The 16,224-nt window shown below is 39.5% G+C and overlaps 1 protein-coding gene across 9 annotated transcripts in view; it reads right to left on the reverse strand.

The window, feature by feature from the left end:
• gabra2a (gamma-aminobutyric acid type A receptor subunit alpha2a) overlaps positions 1–16,224 on the reverse strand; it is a 261,180-nt gene that overhangs the window by 159,449 nt on the left and 85,507 nt on the right. For all 9 annotated transcript variants that reach the window (XM_072568481.1, XM_072568518.1, XM_072568500.1 and 6 more), the window contains exon 3: positions 11,374–11,489. In XM_072568481.1, the coding sequence (XP_072424582.1) occupies positions 11,374–11,489 (116 nt within the window). The remainder of the gene's footprint in view (positions 1–11,373; positions 11,490–16,224) is intronic.

Raw genomic sequence — 16,224 nt, forward strand, 5'->3', positions numbered from 1 at the left:
TAATAATTTGTCTTTGAATGGATAGGTTTCAATTTTAAGTAACCATCTTTTGAGGGCCTTTATCCAACAACTTCTGAAGAATCTGATAAATAACACTTATCAACATTCGATAAAAGCAAATTACTGCGGATGCTGGAATCTGAAACCAAAAGAGAAAATGCTGGAAAATCTCAGCAGGTCTGGCAGCATCTGTAAGGAGAGAAAAGAGCTGACGTTTCGAGTCTAACTGACCCTTTGTCAAGGCTCCAGGGAAAACAGCCCCTGCCCATTCTGCCTGTCCCTATAGCTCAAAGCCTCTGACAAAGGGTCAGTTAGACTCGAAATGTCAGCTCTTTTCTCTCCTTACAGATGCTGCCAGACCTGCTGAGATTTTTCAGCATTTTCTCTTTTGGTTTAATTTATCAACATTCCCCTGACCAGTACTTTAGTTACTGCCTCAAATATTTCAATCTGATTCCTCAGACACGCCTTAAGCTTCTTAAATCCACAATGACACTCTTTGAAAATATTCAATGTGTGCAGTCACTTTATCCTTAATTTACATATTTAAGTTATTTCCCCTACAGCAGTTGCAAGGCCAACTGATGTAGAATTCTCTAGTTTTTCCCCTTTCAACTTTATTAAATATCAGGATAACAAGTGGAATTTCAAAGATTTTAATTAGAGTCATCGAATCATAGAGATGAATAGCATACAAATAAACCCTTCATATCAACTTGTCCATGCCAACCAGATATCCTAAATTAATCTAGTCCCATTTGCCAGCATTCAGCCCATATCGCTCTAAACCCTTCCTATGCATTTGCCCATCCAGATGCCTTTTAAATATGGTAATTGTACCAGTCTCCACCACTTCCTCTGGCAGCTCATTCCATACACGCATTATCCTCTGTGTGAAAAAGTTGCCCCTTAGGTCCATTTTAAAAAGATCCCTCCTCACGCTAAGCCTATGCCCTCTAGTTTTAGACTCCCCTCACCTGGGGAAAAGACCTTGGCTAACCTCTGTAAGGTCACCCCTCAGCCTCCAATGCTCCAGGGAAAACAGCCCCAGCCTATTCAGCCTGTCCCTATAGCTCAAAGCCTCTAACCCTGGCAATGTCCTTGTAAATCTTTTCTGAACCCTTTCAAGTTTCACAATATCTTTCTTAAAGTAGAGAGACCAGAACTGAATGCAGTATTCCAAAAGTAACCTAACCATTGCCTTGTACTCAACAGGACCTCCCGACTCCTACAATCAATGCACTGACCAATAAAGGCAAGCATACCAAACAATTTCTTCACCCCCTTGTCTATCTATGACTTCACTTTCAAGGATCTATGAACCTGCACCGCGAGGTATCTTTACAATCCACAATGTTGTTACCTTTGGCCATTAAAGCTCTGGCTTGAAAATCATTTGGTCTATTCTTTAGTAACCTAATGTTCTTTATTACTGATTCTCATTTTAATTTTGTTGAGTTCCTGTCTCTAATTCAATATTAGTTTCAGAATAATGTTTTTTCATACTGAGCCTTAAATTTCTCTATAAAAACTACAGGATTATAGCAATTCTATATTACTGCTTCTTTGCAACCTTAGTGGACAGACATCAAAATGTCAAACATTCAATAATCATAATAATAATCCCAAATTCCTTTTTCCATTGTGAAGTAACTCTCCTTTAAATAAGAGCCTTACCGTCTTCATTATTTCCAATTCATCATCATTCAATAAAACTACACCTAACCCCAAGTTACTAACGTGATACACATCTTAAATCATAAATTCAGGACGGTAAACATGTTTCATTTAATAGGATTGCCTTCAGCTTTTCAAAGGCTATTTCGCACTGTGATGACCATGCCATCTCTGCCTGTTCTCATAACAAATCTGATAGAGGTATGCTGATTGAATGAACTTGGGCACAATGTTTTGATTAAAGCCATGCATTCCCAGAAATTTTAGTGTTAGGAATGGGGAATTACATAGTTTGGCACTTTAGCTATGATTTGAATCATAAGTCTTTAATGTAGTTGGGGCATCTTTAAATCTGAACGGCAAGACTTGGCATTGTTCCACCAAATGAGTTATATGAATGGCTGATATCTCTTTTTGGAACAGCTTGTCATGGAGCCCACAAGGGAGCAGGCTATTCTGGACCTAGTGCTTTGCAATGAACCAGACTTTATAAAAGATCTTAAAGTAAGGGAACCTTTAGGAAGCAGCGATCATAATATGGTAGAGTTCAGTCTGGAGTTTGAAAGAGAGAAGGCAAAATCGGATGTAATGGTGTTACAGTTAAATAAAGGTAATTATGAGGGCATGAGAGAGGAACTGACAAAAATAGACTGGAAGCAGAGGCTTGCAGGGAAGACAGTAGAGCAAAAATGGCAGGAGTTTGTGAGTATAATTAAGGACACTGTACAGAGGTTCATCCCCAAGAAAAGAAAGATTATCCAGGGAGGGATTAGACAGCCATGGCTGACAAAGGAAGTCAGGAAATGTATTAAAGAAAAAGAGAGATCCTATAAAGTGGCCAAGAATAGTGGGAAATCAGAAGATTGGGAAGGCTACAAAAACAAACAGAGGATAACAAAGAGAGTAATACGAAAGGAGAGGATCAAATATGAAGGTAGGCTAGCCAGTAATATTAGAAATGATAGTAAAAGTTTCTTTCAATACATAAGAAACAAACGACAGACAAAAGTAGACATTGGGCCACTTCAAACTGATGCTGGAAGCCTAGTGATGGGAGATAAGGAAATAGCAGGAGAACTTAACAAGTACTTTGCGTCAGTTTTCACAGTGGAAGACAGGAGTAATATCCCAACAATTAAAGGGAGTCAGGAGGCTGAGTTGAGTATGGTTGTCATTACAAAAGAGATAGTGCTAGAAAAGCTAAAAAGTCTTAAAATTGATAAATCTCCTGGCCCCGATGGGATACATCCTAGAGTTCTGAGAGAGGTGGCTGAGGAAATAGCGGACGTATTGGTTGAGATCTTTCAAGAGTCACTGGAGTCACGGAAAGTCCCGGATGATTGGAAGATCGCGGTTGTAACCCCATTGTTCAAGAAAGGATCAAGACAAAAGATGGAAAATTATAGGCCAATTAGCCTAACCTCGGTTGTTGGTAAAATTCTAGAATCCATCATTAAGGATGAGGTTTCTAAATTCTTAGAAGAGCAGAGTCTGATTAGAACAAGTCAACATGGATTTACTAAGGGGAGATCATGCCTGACAAACCTGTTGGTATTCTTTGAAGAGGTGACAAGTAGGTTAGACCAGGGAAACCCAGTGGATGTGGTCTATCTAGACTTCCAAAAGGCCTTTGATAAGGTGCCACACGGGAGGCTGCTGAGCAAGGTGAGGGCCCACGGTGTTCGAGGTGAGCTACTGGGATTGATTGAGGATTGGCTGTCTGACAGAAGGCAGAGAGTTGGGATAAAAGGTTCTTTTTCAGAATGGCAGCTGGTGATGAGTGGTGTCCCGCAGGGTTCAGTGTTGGGGCCACAGCTGTTCGCATTATATATTAATGATCTGGATGAAGGGACTGGGGGCATTCTAGCGAAGTTTGCAGATGATACCAAGTTAGGTGGACAGGCAGGTAGTACTATGGAAGTGGGGAGGCTGCAGAAGGATCTAGACAGTTTGGGAGAGTGGTCCAGGAAATGGCTGATGGAATTCAACGTGAACAAATGCGAGGTCTTGCACTTTGGCAAAAAGAATAAAAGCACACACTACTTTCTAAACGGTGAGAAAATTCGTAAAGCCAAAGTACAAAGGGATCTGGGAGTGCTAGTCGAGGATTCTCTAAAGGTCAACATGCAGGTTGAGTCTGTGATTAAGAAAGCGAATGCAATGTTGTCACTTACCTCAAGAGGGTTGGAATATAAAAGCACCATTGTGCTACTGAGACTGTATAAAGCTCTGGTTAGGCCCCATTTGGAGTACTGTGTCCAGTTTTGGTCCCCACACCTCAGGAAGGACATACTGGCACTGGAACGTGTCCAGCGGAGATTCACACGGATGATCCCTGGAATGGTAAGTCTAACATATGAGGAACGGCTGAGGATCCTGGGATTGTATTCATTGGAGTTTAGAAGATTAAGGGGAGACTTAATAGAGACGTACAAGATAATACATGGCTTGGAAAGGGTGGATGCTAGGAAATTGTTTCCGTTAGGTGAGGAGACTAGGACCCGTGGACACAGCCTTAGAATTAGAGGGGATAAATTCAGAACAGAAATGCGGAGACATTTCTTCAGCCAGAGAGTGGTGGGCTTGTGGAATTCATTGCCGCAGAGTGCAGTGGAGGCTGGGACGCTAAATGTCTTCAAGGCAGAGATTGATAGATTCTTGTTGTCTCGGGGAATTAAGGGCTACGGGGAGAATGCGGGTAAGTGGATTTGAAGTGCCCAGCAGCCATGATTGAATGGCGGAGTGGACTCGATGGGCCGAAAGGCCTTACTTCCACTCCTATGTCTTATTTAACTTTAGTTCTCATTGGTATTTAACAGTACTCCCTCAAGAGATCAATCTTAGAAAGAAGTGAGGCATGACCATCCCTATTAATACAATCTTGTAATGGAGGATTTCACTATAAATCTGCTTTCATTACTACATTATTTTTCTCATCACTACCTTCCACGAACCTCCAAAGTTTACTCTCAGAGCTTCGCATAGTAAAGGTACATAATGAATATGTTATACATGCATCATATTTATTTCCAATCGATTCAGACATGTGTGTGTACCTCTGGAGCAAATGGGTCTTGAACCTGAACCTGCTGGACAATGAGGCCGGAACACTACCATTGTGCCACAACAGCTCTAGACTACACCCTAACCAGGCATGATTTGGATATATGGAATCAGTGCCAATGCAACACCATTCATATCAGTTAATTTTGGATAAACAAGCTCAAGTGGAAACACTAATGATGACACAAGCACTTGGTTTCAAACAGGATTCAATCTCAACAGAGCAGGTTTTCTGCCCATACTTTCATCTTTGCCAGTGAAGCTTTTACATGTGTTATTTTGTACTCTTCTGTGAGTTTTTCTGAAAACATTATCATAGAATACAATATTAGGATTCATTTTTTTGCATCAAAACTTAGTGCCTTAAATCTCCTAAGATGTACTTACAAGGAAATCAAGTTACAATTTAACTCGGCCTCTCAACCCGGTTTGTCTCTTGGAAATTTCATCCAAATTTTCTGACATTGTATGTACACAAAAATAAAATCTGCAACACATCTGGAAATTAGTATAAACAGTTGGTGCCTGAATAAAACATACATAATCTCCTTTCTTTAGATCTTTCATTATCTTGTGACATGATGAAAAACATTTTTATTTTGCCATCAAGCCATCATTCTGGGTGAGACAATGCTCTCTGATAATGCTACTGCATTAGTAACTTAGAGACCTAAGCTCATGTTTCTCGGGCTATAGGCTTGAAGCTCACAAAGTCAGAAAAAAAAATTGGTGAAATTTGAATTCAATAAATTCTGGAATTAAAAATGAAACTGGTCTCATGGCCAACATTGTAAAAACAATTCTCATGAAAATCTATCTAGTGCTACACATATCCTTTAGGGAAAGAATTCAGCCTTCCTGACTCAGTTTGACCTGCAAATCACTCCATAACCACAGCAATGTTGCTGACTCATCATAGTCCTTTATATGATCTACTCAGCCACAGCCAATCAGTCCAGGAGCAACTCGACAATGGTCCTTACCAGAAACACCCACATTCATACAAGACTAAAGCATCTCTTGGACCAGCACCATCTTTCAAGGTCTTTTGTGAACCTGGATAAGCGCTGTCAGTGTGCAACTGCCCTGCACAGTTCCTGAGATTTGTCCCAGACATGGCAGGGAAAAAACTTGACTCCCAGTATTGTGGGCAGGGTCCTGGATGAGATGGTGCACAGGCAAGTTATCCCTTCGCCCCAGGAATGGCAGAGAAAGCTACAACAACAGACCACGCCAGCTGGTCTGAAGTTGCCATGTGGTTCAGTGAAGTCTCAGTGTAGGAATAGCCAGCAATGTACAAATAAGAATGACCTTCTCCATTCCACCAATATAAGTACCACCACCTTCTCTTCTGACATCTCACACTCACTCGATCTCTGCTATTGTACCCACATCCCACCAAGGCTGATGCTCAGCCACTCCCACTACTGCCAATAACACCTTCCCAACTCGCTCTTGCCCACCTCAATCACCGAAACCACCGACTCTGCATGCTGTCTGTGATACCTATTTCCTTGCTCAAGACATCTCCCACAATACATGCCTCTCTTCCATTCCAGAAGAAAAACAGCCCTCATTAGGGTGAAAGAGTCAAGACGGGTGGTGGGCTGCCTACCATTCAGCTCCTTACCTAGACCTAGGACTGGATGCTGAATTGGACTATCTCAGGGTGCTTACTGACTGTGCTCCAGCCCCTGGACTGGTATTGGAGGCAGCATTGGATCCCTGTATTGGGACCCCCTGACCAAAGGCTGTCTCCCTTGAATAGATCAAAGATTGCTGACAACCATGATAAGTTTGGTTGCTTTGTGCCTGTACTAAACAGCTTCGCAATACAGCAGTATCGTGAGCTCAGTATCTCTGGCTCAGCAGGGGGCAAAGGACAAAAAGGCAATGCAAGGCAGTGATGCCGTTAGAATCCAGATAAGTTCAAAGTGAGTCAGCTCTCTTAGTGAGCAACTGAACAGCCCAGAGATTCATCGTGGTTCAGTCCATGAACTGGGTGCATGACCCTGATCATACGCAATGACAGTTACTGGTGCAACTTGAAGTGCAACATTGAAGAGCAGAAGTGAGGTGTGAGTGGATTGCAGATGGCTCTTAAAGGCTAGTACATGTGAGATACCAATGTCCATGGGCAAGAGGTGAATGTGACTAGTTCCTATGGCATATGTTTGAGTGTCAGTGCCAGGATAGGAAGTGTTTGGGCTCTATGGCCGTACATTCCCACTACTAGCCGCATTCTTCTTTGCTTTTTTTTGTTTTGTTTCTTTCTTCCTCTTTTATATAATTTCTTCTTTTTTCATCTTTTCTACTTTTCTGTGACTGTGGTGGAGGAACTTGGTTACGAGAGCCTGCTGTGGCGGTGGGAGTATGATGGATCCAGATGCCCGTTCCTTGTGGCCATAATGATTGCGGCTTTATCAAAGGCTTCATTGTCGGTTGGTCTGGCCTGTTCCTCCTAGTGACTGTGCTGTGGCTATAGCAGTAATGGCCTGGTGGTTCCTGTACATTCCTCGTGGCTGTGGTTTCGGACAGCGACTGAGACGGCAATGGCTTGAGCGACGGCCTCAGCATCAGTGACTTGGTGGGTCCAGCCTGTCCCTCCTGGCTATGGCGGCAATGCAGCGGATTCGGCATCGGCTTCAGCAGTGGCAGCGCGGTGGATCTGGTCCGGAAATCCCTGCTTTAGCAGCCTCGGGGCAACTTCAATAGAAGTTTCCCATAGCCTCTTCAGAAACCCAGGAGCCATCGAGGCAACAGAAGATGAACTTCGTCCTAACTTTGTCTCAACTATTTCTTTAGATATTTTCTGTAATTAAAATGGCGCTGAATTGTGGCAGCTTGTACACATTTGACTGTATTTACAAAAATACAAGCGACAACAAATTCTTATTCTATTCGATATAGATCCTCAGGAACTGCTGGTGGGTTAAAGTTGCCAGTTATTTGCCATGAATTCCACATCAAGAATTCTCGACATCTATTTTGTTTTAGAAAATAAGAAGCTGATTATTAATCAGGTGAGTTGGGCCATTAATAAGATATTTAACAAACCATAATCCCCTTCTCTTGACAACTCATCACTAGCCAGAGAAACTCGCCTTGCTGCCCAGCAGATGCACAGAACTTGAGGTGAATTGGCCTGATGACAAGACAGGCTTTGTCAGACTCCCACCACAAATCTTGCCATAGACCTCGATGTTTCAACCCTGAAAAGATTTTGCCATATACCTTGGCTTGTGTTGTAGCTGGACCTTTTGGGTAAACAGTTGCAAATACAGGAATCTGTATTTTATGGGTTTCTGCATCAGGTATAACTATCAAATGATTTTACCTCTTGCGTAACTGAAGAGTAGTGCAAATGATTGATGTAATATGCATACAGCAAACTTTCAGTGTAAATATGCCATAAATCAGCTATATGTGAGTTTTCAGCTCAGGATAAAAAGGTAAAAACGTGTGACTCAACTTTTGTACAATAGTTATGTCAAAACTTTCCAGCAAAATCTTGATCAATTCTCAGAGCAGAGATTACGAATTTTTATTTTCACGTTCTGAAGAGTCTATCTCCTTTAATCCAGATAAAAACATTGTCACAAAATATACAACTTTAACCACACTGTCAGTTCGGCAAATTCCAGGACATCTTCACCAATATCAAGCGAGCTGTCTTCTATGTCCATGTGCACACTGCTATATGTCATACAATTCTAGCATCTTCCGAACAAATCCAAACATAAAATGAGCAACATTTAACACTTAACATTTAACACTTTAATAAGCACTTATTTACTGAAATAATTACCTTACCATTTTAAACACTGATGTTCTCAACACATAAACACTACTTCTTTGAAACAAATTTGGTCAGATTTACTTGATATACTGTGTGGCTGTATTTCATAAATAATTTTCCATCTTACATAGATTCACAACTTGGCTCCATCCTGAAAACAAGCCAGAATGAGTTCAGTAATCAATGCTAATGGAGCACGTTTGTGCAGATATCTTCCAAAGTCGAACAACGAAATTAGTGGGATTTGTAGATTCTCACTTACCCTGACTTGTTTTTCTGTTCTATTTACCAGCCACTTGTCACTTTAGGAGACATTCATCATATGCAGCTTCTCTCCAGAAATGTTTGCCTGTACTGTGATTGTAAATATTCACAGTTGACGAAAGGTATAAAGTCTCATTCACATTGAGTTTCCTTCAGTTCTTCTGCCCACAGCTCTGATCATTGGTATTGAAGGTAATGTTCAGACATTTTGAACTCCCTAGGACAATATCCAAGCTCATTGCTGTGTCAATCTATTATCAGATGTCTTTTCAAAAACAACAGTACGGAATGGCAATGTCACTGAAGGAATGTTCGGGGTCTCATGATGCATCCTCCACCTTCATGCTCATGCTACAATTGCAGGTGTGAATCCTCCTGGAATAAACCAATGATTCTCCTCTGTGCTTCTCTTGGCATTTTCTCCAGTGTTTACTGAAGAATGAATTGCAGCATCCTGAGAAGCAAACATTCCTATTGCTCCTTCCTCCTCTTTCAACAACTTCAGCAGTGCATTCACTCAGCTAACTTCTGCAACTTCTTAGTCATCTCACTCACCCCACCAGCACTGCCCCTCTGAATTGTTCAGCAAGATCCACAATGAATACCTCTCTTTGCATTTCCTCCGAGACCATTTGCATAGTCACAAAAATGCCTCCATCAACGTTAACAGGGCAACACAGTGGCTCAGTGGTTAACACTACTACCTCACAGTGCCAGGGACCCAGGTTCGATTCCATCCTTGGGTGGCTGTCTATATGGAATTTGTACATTCTCCCTGAGTCTGTGTGGGATTCCTTTGGGTGCTCTGGTTTCCTCCTACAGTCTGAAGAATGCAGGTTAGGTGAATTGACCATCCTATATTACCAGGGATGTTCAGGCTAGCTGGATTAGCCACAGGAAATGTGGGGTCACAGAGATAAGGTAGGAGTTTGGGATCCCCTTCAGAGGATTGGTGTAAACTAGGTGGGCCAATTGGCCTGCTTCCACACTATAGGGATTCTATGATTCGACTATTAACCTTATCTAAATGACTATATTAATGCCATGACTTTGGTTTAAGATTGCCTCAAAGGCAGTAAAATACTTGACCTCTTATGGAAGTCATCCTAATCAGCTTAGTTCACCCAAATTGATGGAACAGGGTTTTAATCTTGATCGTGGTGTAACCTTAAATATCTTAGAGTGTCTCCTGCTGCTCTGATACGCGTTCAACGTAGATTATCATCCCGTGCTTCAAACAGTCATCTGTTTTAAGTTGTTACTGACTGACCAAGCTGTCCCTTAGGTAACCCAGACTGAATGACATTCTCCTTGATGATTTCAAATTCTATCCCAACACCTTTGTCCTTGACTTTCTTTCTAAATCACACCATAACCAATTTAATGTTATTTACTCATATCCTGCCACACTTGTTTCCATTCACAGTCAAGTACAAACTATTTACCTTGCCATTTTGTCCCCACAAATTGTGAATGGTTTCATTTCTTATCTTTCAAAACTGATATCAACAACACTTCCTCAAAAAACAAGACTTAACTCCACTATCTTTGAAATATTACCATCAAATCTCCAACCTCCCATCCTCCCTAAAATCCCTGAACAACTTATTGCTTTTCAAGTCTGTATTCAGCCATCCTACAACTCCATTTTGAATCTCTGAAATCAGGTTTCCATTCCACCGATTTCATTAAACTAGCCCAGATTAAAGTTTCAAATGAAAGTTGTTACAATGCAACAATAATTCTCATTATGCCAACTTTGCTGTTGTCTTTGACCTTGTCAAGTATACCATTCTCCTCCAACATCTCTCCTCCATTATCCAGCTCAGTCGACTGCCCAATGCTTTTACCTATTTGTCCAACTGTTGCCAATTTTGGTAATGTCCTAAAACCCTTTAAATTCTCCCCATTCACTGTACACCTAAAATCTCTGGTCTTCCAACTCTGGCCCAATGTAGATCTTTATTGTTCTACCAATCTCTAGAACTCTTTCGGCAAACAGCTCCAGCTTTTCAACTCATTTTCCTTTTATGACATCTTCAAAAATTATTTGTTTGAGCAAGCTTCTTTCTGTTCACTGCTCCTGATGCTTTATTCTTGTCCAATGTGTTCTAATTATCCCTCTGCTTAGGTACATGTTCATATGTTAAAGGTCCTATTTAAATACAGATTATTATTACTGACATTGCAGATTTCTTTCTTCAGTCAGGCTGCAGTCTCTACATGAACTGTTCCACTTCAGATTTTGATGATATTTGTCAGTTTTGAAAGTAAATCTGCATTTATCAAAACTGCTTTTCCACTCTGGAGTGGTAGAACCACTACATGAGGTTCCAGATAAATTAAGTGTTGCTCTGAGCCGTTCCCTAATCTATGAGGATTACTGATAAAAACAAATGCAAATTAAACCAAGTAAATTGTACTGCTTCACTCTTTTATTGTTACATCATCTCACTGCATCTTAAATTTGTATCATTCTTTTTCAGGAAGGCACAAATATTTTGTTCAGAGTAAAGCAACTTTTCAAAATACAGCAAATATTAAATTCCAAATACTTTTCAATTACTGACCTCCTAATCCTGGTCTCAACCGATTGTCATAGCCGTCCAAGAGTCGGTCAAGAATTCTTGTAAAGATGGTAATGTTGTCCCTTGCTTCATCTTCCACTGAACCAGGCTCCCCTCTTCTGTAACAAATTGTAAACACTGAAATTCAAAATCTGACCAGTAACTTCCTGCAGTCATATACAACAGAGTGTTGCATGTTTAACTCAGGATTTACACACAAAATGTTTTAACACCAATTCAATGCAGCCCTGCTACCATAGACACTAGAGTCAGGGGTTATGTGACAAGAATAAGATCTCTCTAGCCAAAATTAATGCAATACATAATAAAAATTAAAACATCAAGAGAATATTTCTTTGTTCATGTTTATAATAAAATCGTAAACATGTGTGTTTCCGAATTTTTCTACAAACGCCACACAGATAAAATATTTCTCCATGGTCATTCCCCTGAACAGCACCAGCACAAAACAAACCAGTCAGACAGAGTTAGTTTCAGAACATTGCAACAGGAGCTTAAAGCATGATTGTACAATGATTTAGTGAATTTAGAAACATTTCTTTTGTACTTCTATTCCGAATGATTAGTTTTAGGTTTGAAACTGGGTGAGGCAAAAGCAATTCAAGGGTGGTCTTCAGTTATACTTCAAAGTAATACTTTTTATTATATCTTATACTAAGTACAACAAGAAATGGTAATCTTGTACCAGCCTCCTACAGGTAGTTGTATTAAACAATCAAGAATCTATTTTCTTTAAGTATTTATGTCCATATGTTGAATCTCTTTCATTCCAATGTCTTACCAGACTGTGTGAACTCCGCCCACACAGTAGTATTTATATGAAATGGGATGCAGCATTGTTGCTACAGGGCTCCATTTCCTCATACAGTGCTAAAGATAAAATTCAGTTTACCTTTCCCAAAGGTCCCCAGTTTACCTGACTGACAGACTCAGGTTATTGGAAAACATAGACCAGGTTCCTACTCGTAACAAGAGATGCTGTATATTACAAATAAATAGATCCTAACCATAGAAAAATGACTATGCACAGTCAACATATTAACCTCTACTTGTTAAAATTCTAACCTTCATCTAAAACTCTTGAAAAAACAGTTACCAGTAATCTTACTGGACCAGACAGAGAGAAATAAATTGTATTATGGATGGAGGGGAAAGATATACAGTACTGGGGAAAGAGTTGACTGTCACCAATCCTCAGAATACAATGGAGGTGATCTTTTTGTTCCTCAATTCCTTTAGTTCTCTGAGCTTTTCCTTCAGGATTTTTCTAACGAAGAACAATATGTCTGGCCATTTGTTTCTGCTAATACAGCAGCCAGAGGGTGTATTTGTATTTAGTTATGAATATTTAGTTGAGCTTCAAGACTCACAAAAACATGAGCTGGACAGGAGTCTACTAAGACAAACTGAGAGTGTCAACTTAGTTTGATTAACATTTTATGAGGTAACAGTAAATTATTATCTGTCTGATCTTTTTTGTCAATGTCTGAATGTTTACTTGAAGATTAAGAGGTGTGAAGCTAAGTAAAGCTTCTTTTTCAGATATGACAATGCCCCTATTCACTGACATATGTGTAGGATTATAGGAGAAAAGCAGATTTTTGATTGTTTTCCCATCACCATGTCTTGCCATTGGTTCTGTGCACAATGCATATTAGGGAAATAAATCTGGTGAAAACATGGTGACCATGAAGGATGAGGGGAGAGGGGGCATGCTGCGTCAGCTACACTTACTTTTCAAACGGTTTCCAAATCTGGCTAATGCTTCATTATTCTTCTGCAGGGCAGCCCTGACTCCATGAAAATTACAGTGGGGTTGTGAAATGTCTATTCCAAAATAGAACTGGCCAGGTTACAAGTATAGAGAGTCAGGTCACTAACTGTACTCTTATCCTATGCCAGTGAAAACTGATGTTGCGGAGAATCCGAAAATTGAGTACCGAATGCCAACTTCAAATGAACCCTGACTTTACCTGATTCGGCAAAGATCTAGGCCATAGTATTTAACCTGTTGTTATTCCAGATATCCTTCATGTGCTACTTTACACATATTACTTTAAAAAGTATTGGTTTCATAAAAGTATTTAGACTGGTAAATTTATATTTTGTTAATGCTTATCTATCTTGAGAGTTTATTTACTTATTTCTGCTTTCATGTTTTTATTCTAATCCAGTTTCACAGTTCATTCCATATGCAGGGTTTGCAACCTTCAATCTACTAGCTCTTCAATCTTCTGAATGAAATTGTTTAAGTTTCTGAAACATTTAGACAATATAACATACTTTTCCCTTCAAAGGGTCCCACCAGTTTGGCAGTTCAGGGAGAAGCCAACTTATCCTCTGCCAATTACAAAAGAGAAATCAATACTCCTCAAAAGGATGCATATGACTCTGTGCCAATGTGTGTATTCAGAATAATGCATCAACTTAATTTCATTCAGAGTTCCAATGTATTAAACTACCTCAATTGACATATGCTAGTGACAACAAAATCTGTTCTACACACTAAAATGCTACCACTTATTAAGATTTAGAACGTGCAACTCTTAAAGTGAACCTCTTAACACTTAGCTAAAGTGGCACTTCAGCAAAACCAATTTAAAAAGATTTGCCTCTGTCATGTCAACATCAGAAAATGAAACTGTCTTTAATACTGTCCCAAGTTTCATTCATGCCTGAGCTACTATTTGCCAATCAATTAATGTAAAAAAAAACTTGTTGACTTTAGCACACAATTCCTATTCTCTCAGCTAACAGAATTTGACAGATCCACTGATAAATTTCGTAATTATTGTCAGCATGACTTCTGGTCTGCTATCTTCTATTCCACTTTTACACCCTGCTTCCAAGCCCATTCCAAAAGGAACTGTAAAATTCCAGTCAATGTTAATTGTGAACATTGAGCTGAATTTCAATAAAACAAAGAATTGTGGATACTGAAGATCTGAAACAAAAATTGAAATTGCTGGAGAAGAGACTCTGGATTCAAAGTGTTATCTCTGCTTTTTCTCCACAGATGCTTTCAGATCCACTGAGCTGAATTTCAACATTTCTTTCAGTTCAGCTGATCCAAATTACCATAGTATGCTAGAACTGCTCTACGAGCCCAGATATTAATTCCATTGTTTTGTCTATTATATTACTCAATGACTGAAAACGTAGGACACAAATGTGATTCACAGGTTCTACCCTGCAATGTACGTTCGTTCTCTCAGGAAATCTCTCAGGTATCTTTGGAAACCTGGGACTTAATTCATTTCAAAATGGACAGCATTATCAATTCCTTTCTTCTTTGTCCTCTCTATTCCATTGATCATCTTTCATGATTGTCATCTACCACTGAACTATTTTTATTAATCAATTTGTGACTGCAAAGTACAACAACCTCGATCTTAGAGGCTCTCCCCTCCTCTTTTGCTGAAACAAAAAGCAAAGTGATACTCCAGAATCGTACAGCTGCATAAAATATTAGCATCAAAGAAGATGCAACTGAATATAGATAAACTATTCCTTAAATTGACCTATTAGCAACGTGTATCTAGATAAGGCATGATACAGTAGATATAGAAACAATAAAAATCAACAGAGGAGGAACCCAGAAGCAACCTTGAAAGATTAAACACAAAGGCTGAAGTTAACAAGCGAAAAACAAACTCTCGGCTCAAATAAGAAACTGTAAATTGAGTTTACCTATCCTGTTATATATTCTTTTGTTCTTTCAATGATAACCCTTTGCACACCATGAAACACCTTCCCAACCTTATTCAGTTCTAAATAAATTGTATACTGAGCATCCTGCAATAATTTGCTTTCACTCTGACTGCTTACAATGTTTGCTGCTGACAACCTGCATAGTTCCCAGGGTCCATGTCAGTAATCTGTTCACTTTGAGCTGTGTCTACCAATTTTATCCAACATTATCTAACCAGCTCAGAAAGAAATCCAGAAAGGATGGCTGGAAGAAACTGAAATTTGTAAATAACTTTAGCATTCAAACAATACTAAAAATTCTATACTAACAGTAAGCACACTCTTTTTATTATTTGTATTTTTCACATACTATCCATCTCACAGATTTGGGTGGAATGGGGGCCTAGACAAGAAAATCATGATTCTAGCAAAAGCCATTTTGTGAAAATGCTTGGATGCTGAACAAATTTAACAGCAATTAAAAGAATGAGGGGTACTATATATAACAGCTTATAAACATGGTCGGTGGAAACCAGGATGCAACAAAGGAATGAATAATCTTAACTGGACCTCAGGGACATTTTTGTGGTTAAATGGCAACAACAAAGAATTAACGATTACACTATGAGCTGCTTAGTATCAAACTACTTCCACAAGAGACAAATAAGTGTGAGGAGCTCCTAACCTCCTGAACTCAGTAAACAGATAAATAAGACACTTTTTGAGTAGCTAACATGAACTAACAATCCCCTTCCAATTGGTGAGAATGAAACAATCGCCTGATCAAACAGTAATGATGGATTTATCAATTTATCCAGGAATAAACTTTTCTGATTTTGCAAAGTGTTGAGAATCTCGTTTCTTATGATCTTATATTACAAATTACTGCATGTGCTATGTACTATTTTCAAAACATTTGTAAAAATAACACTATGCAAAGAACTTAATTGAATTTTCACATTTCCAGCGGATGAGACTCCATGTCAGGAGGACAAAGTTAAAGGTTGTTTTTTAGCAACTCAGTTATAAAAAAAGGACTTATTTTGGTGCACCTTTAACATGGTTCAAATTAAAAGCTACAGAAACGAATGAGAAGAGACTGAAGAGTTGGTGAAGGCTGCTGGTCACAGAGTCAGAGAGACG

Source organism: Chiloscyllium punctatum, chromosome 1 (assembly GCF_047496795.1).
Source record: "Chiloscyllium punctatum isolate Juve2018m chromosome 1, sChiPun1.3, whole genome shotgun sequence".
In the NCBI taxonomy this organism is placed as follows: Eukaryota; Metazoa; Chordata; class Chondrichthyes; order Orectolobiformes; family Hemiscylliidae; genus Chiloscyllium; species Chiloscyllium punctatum.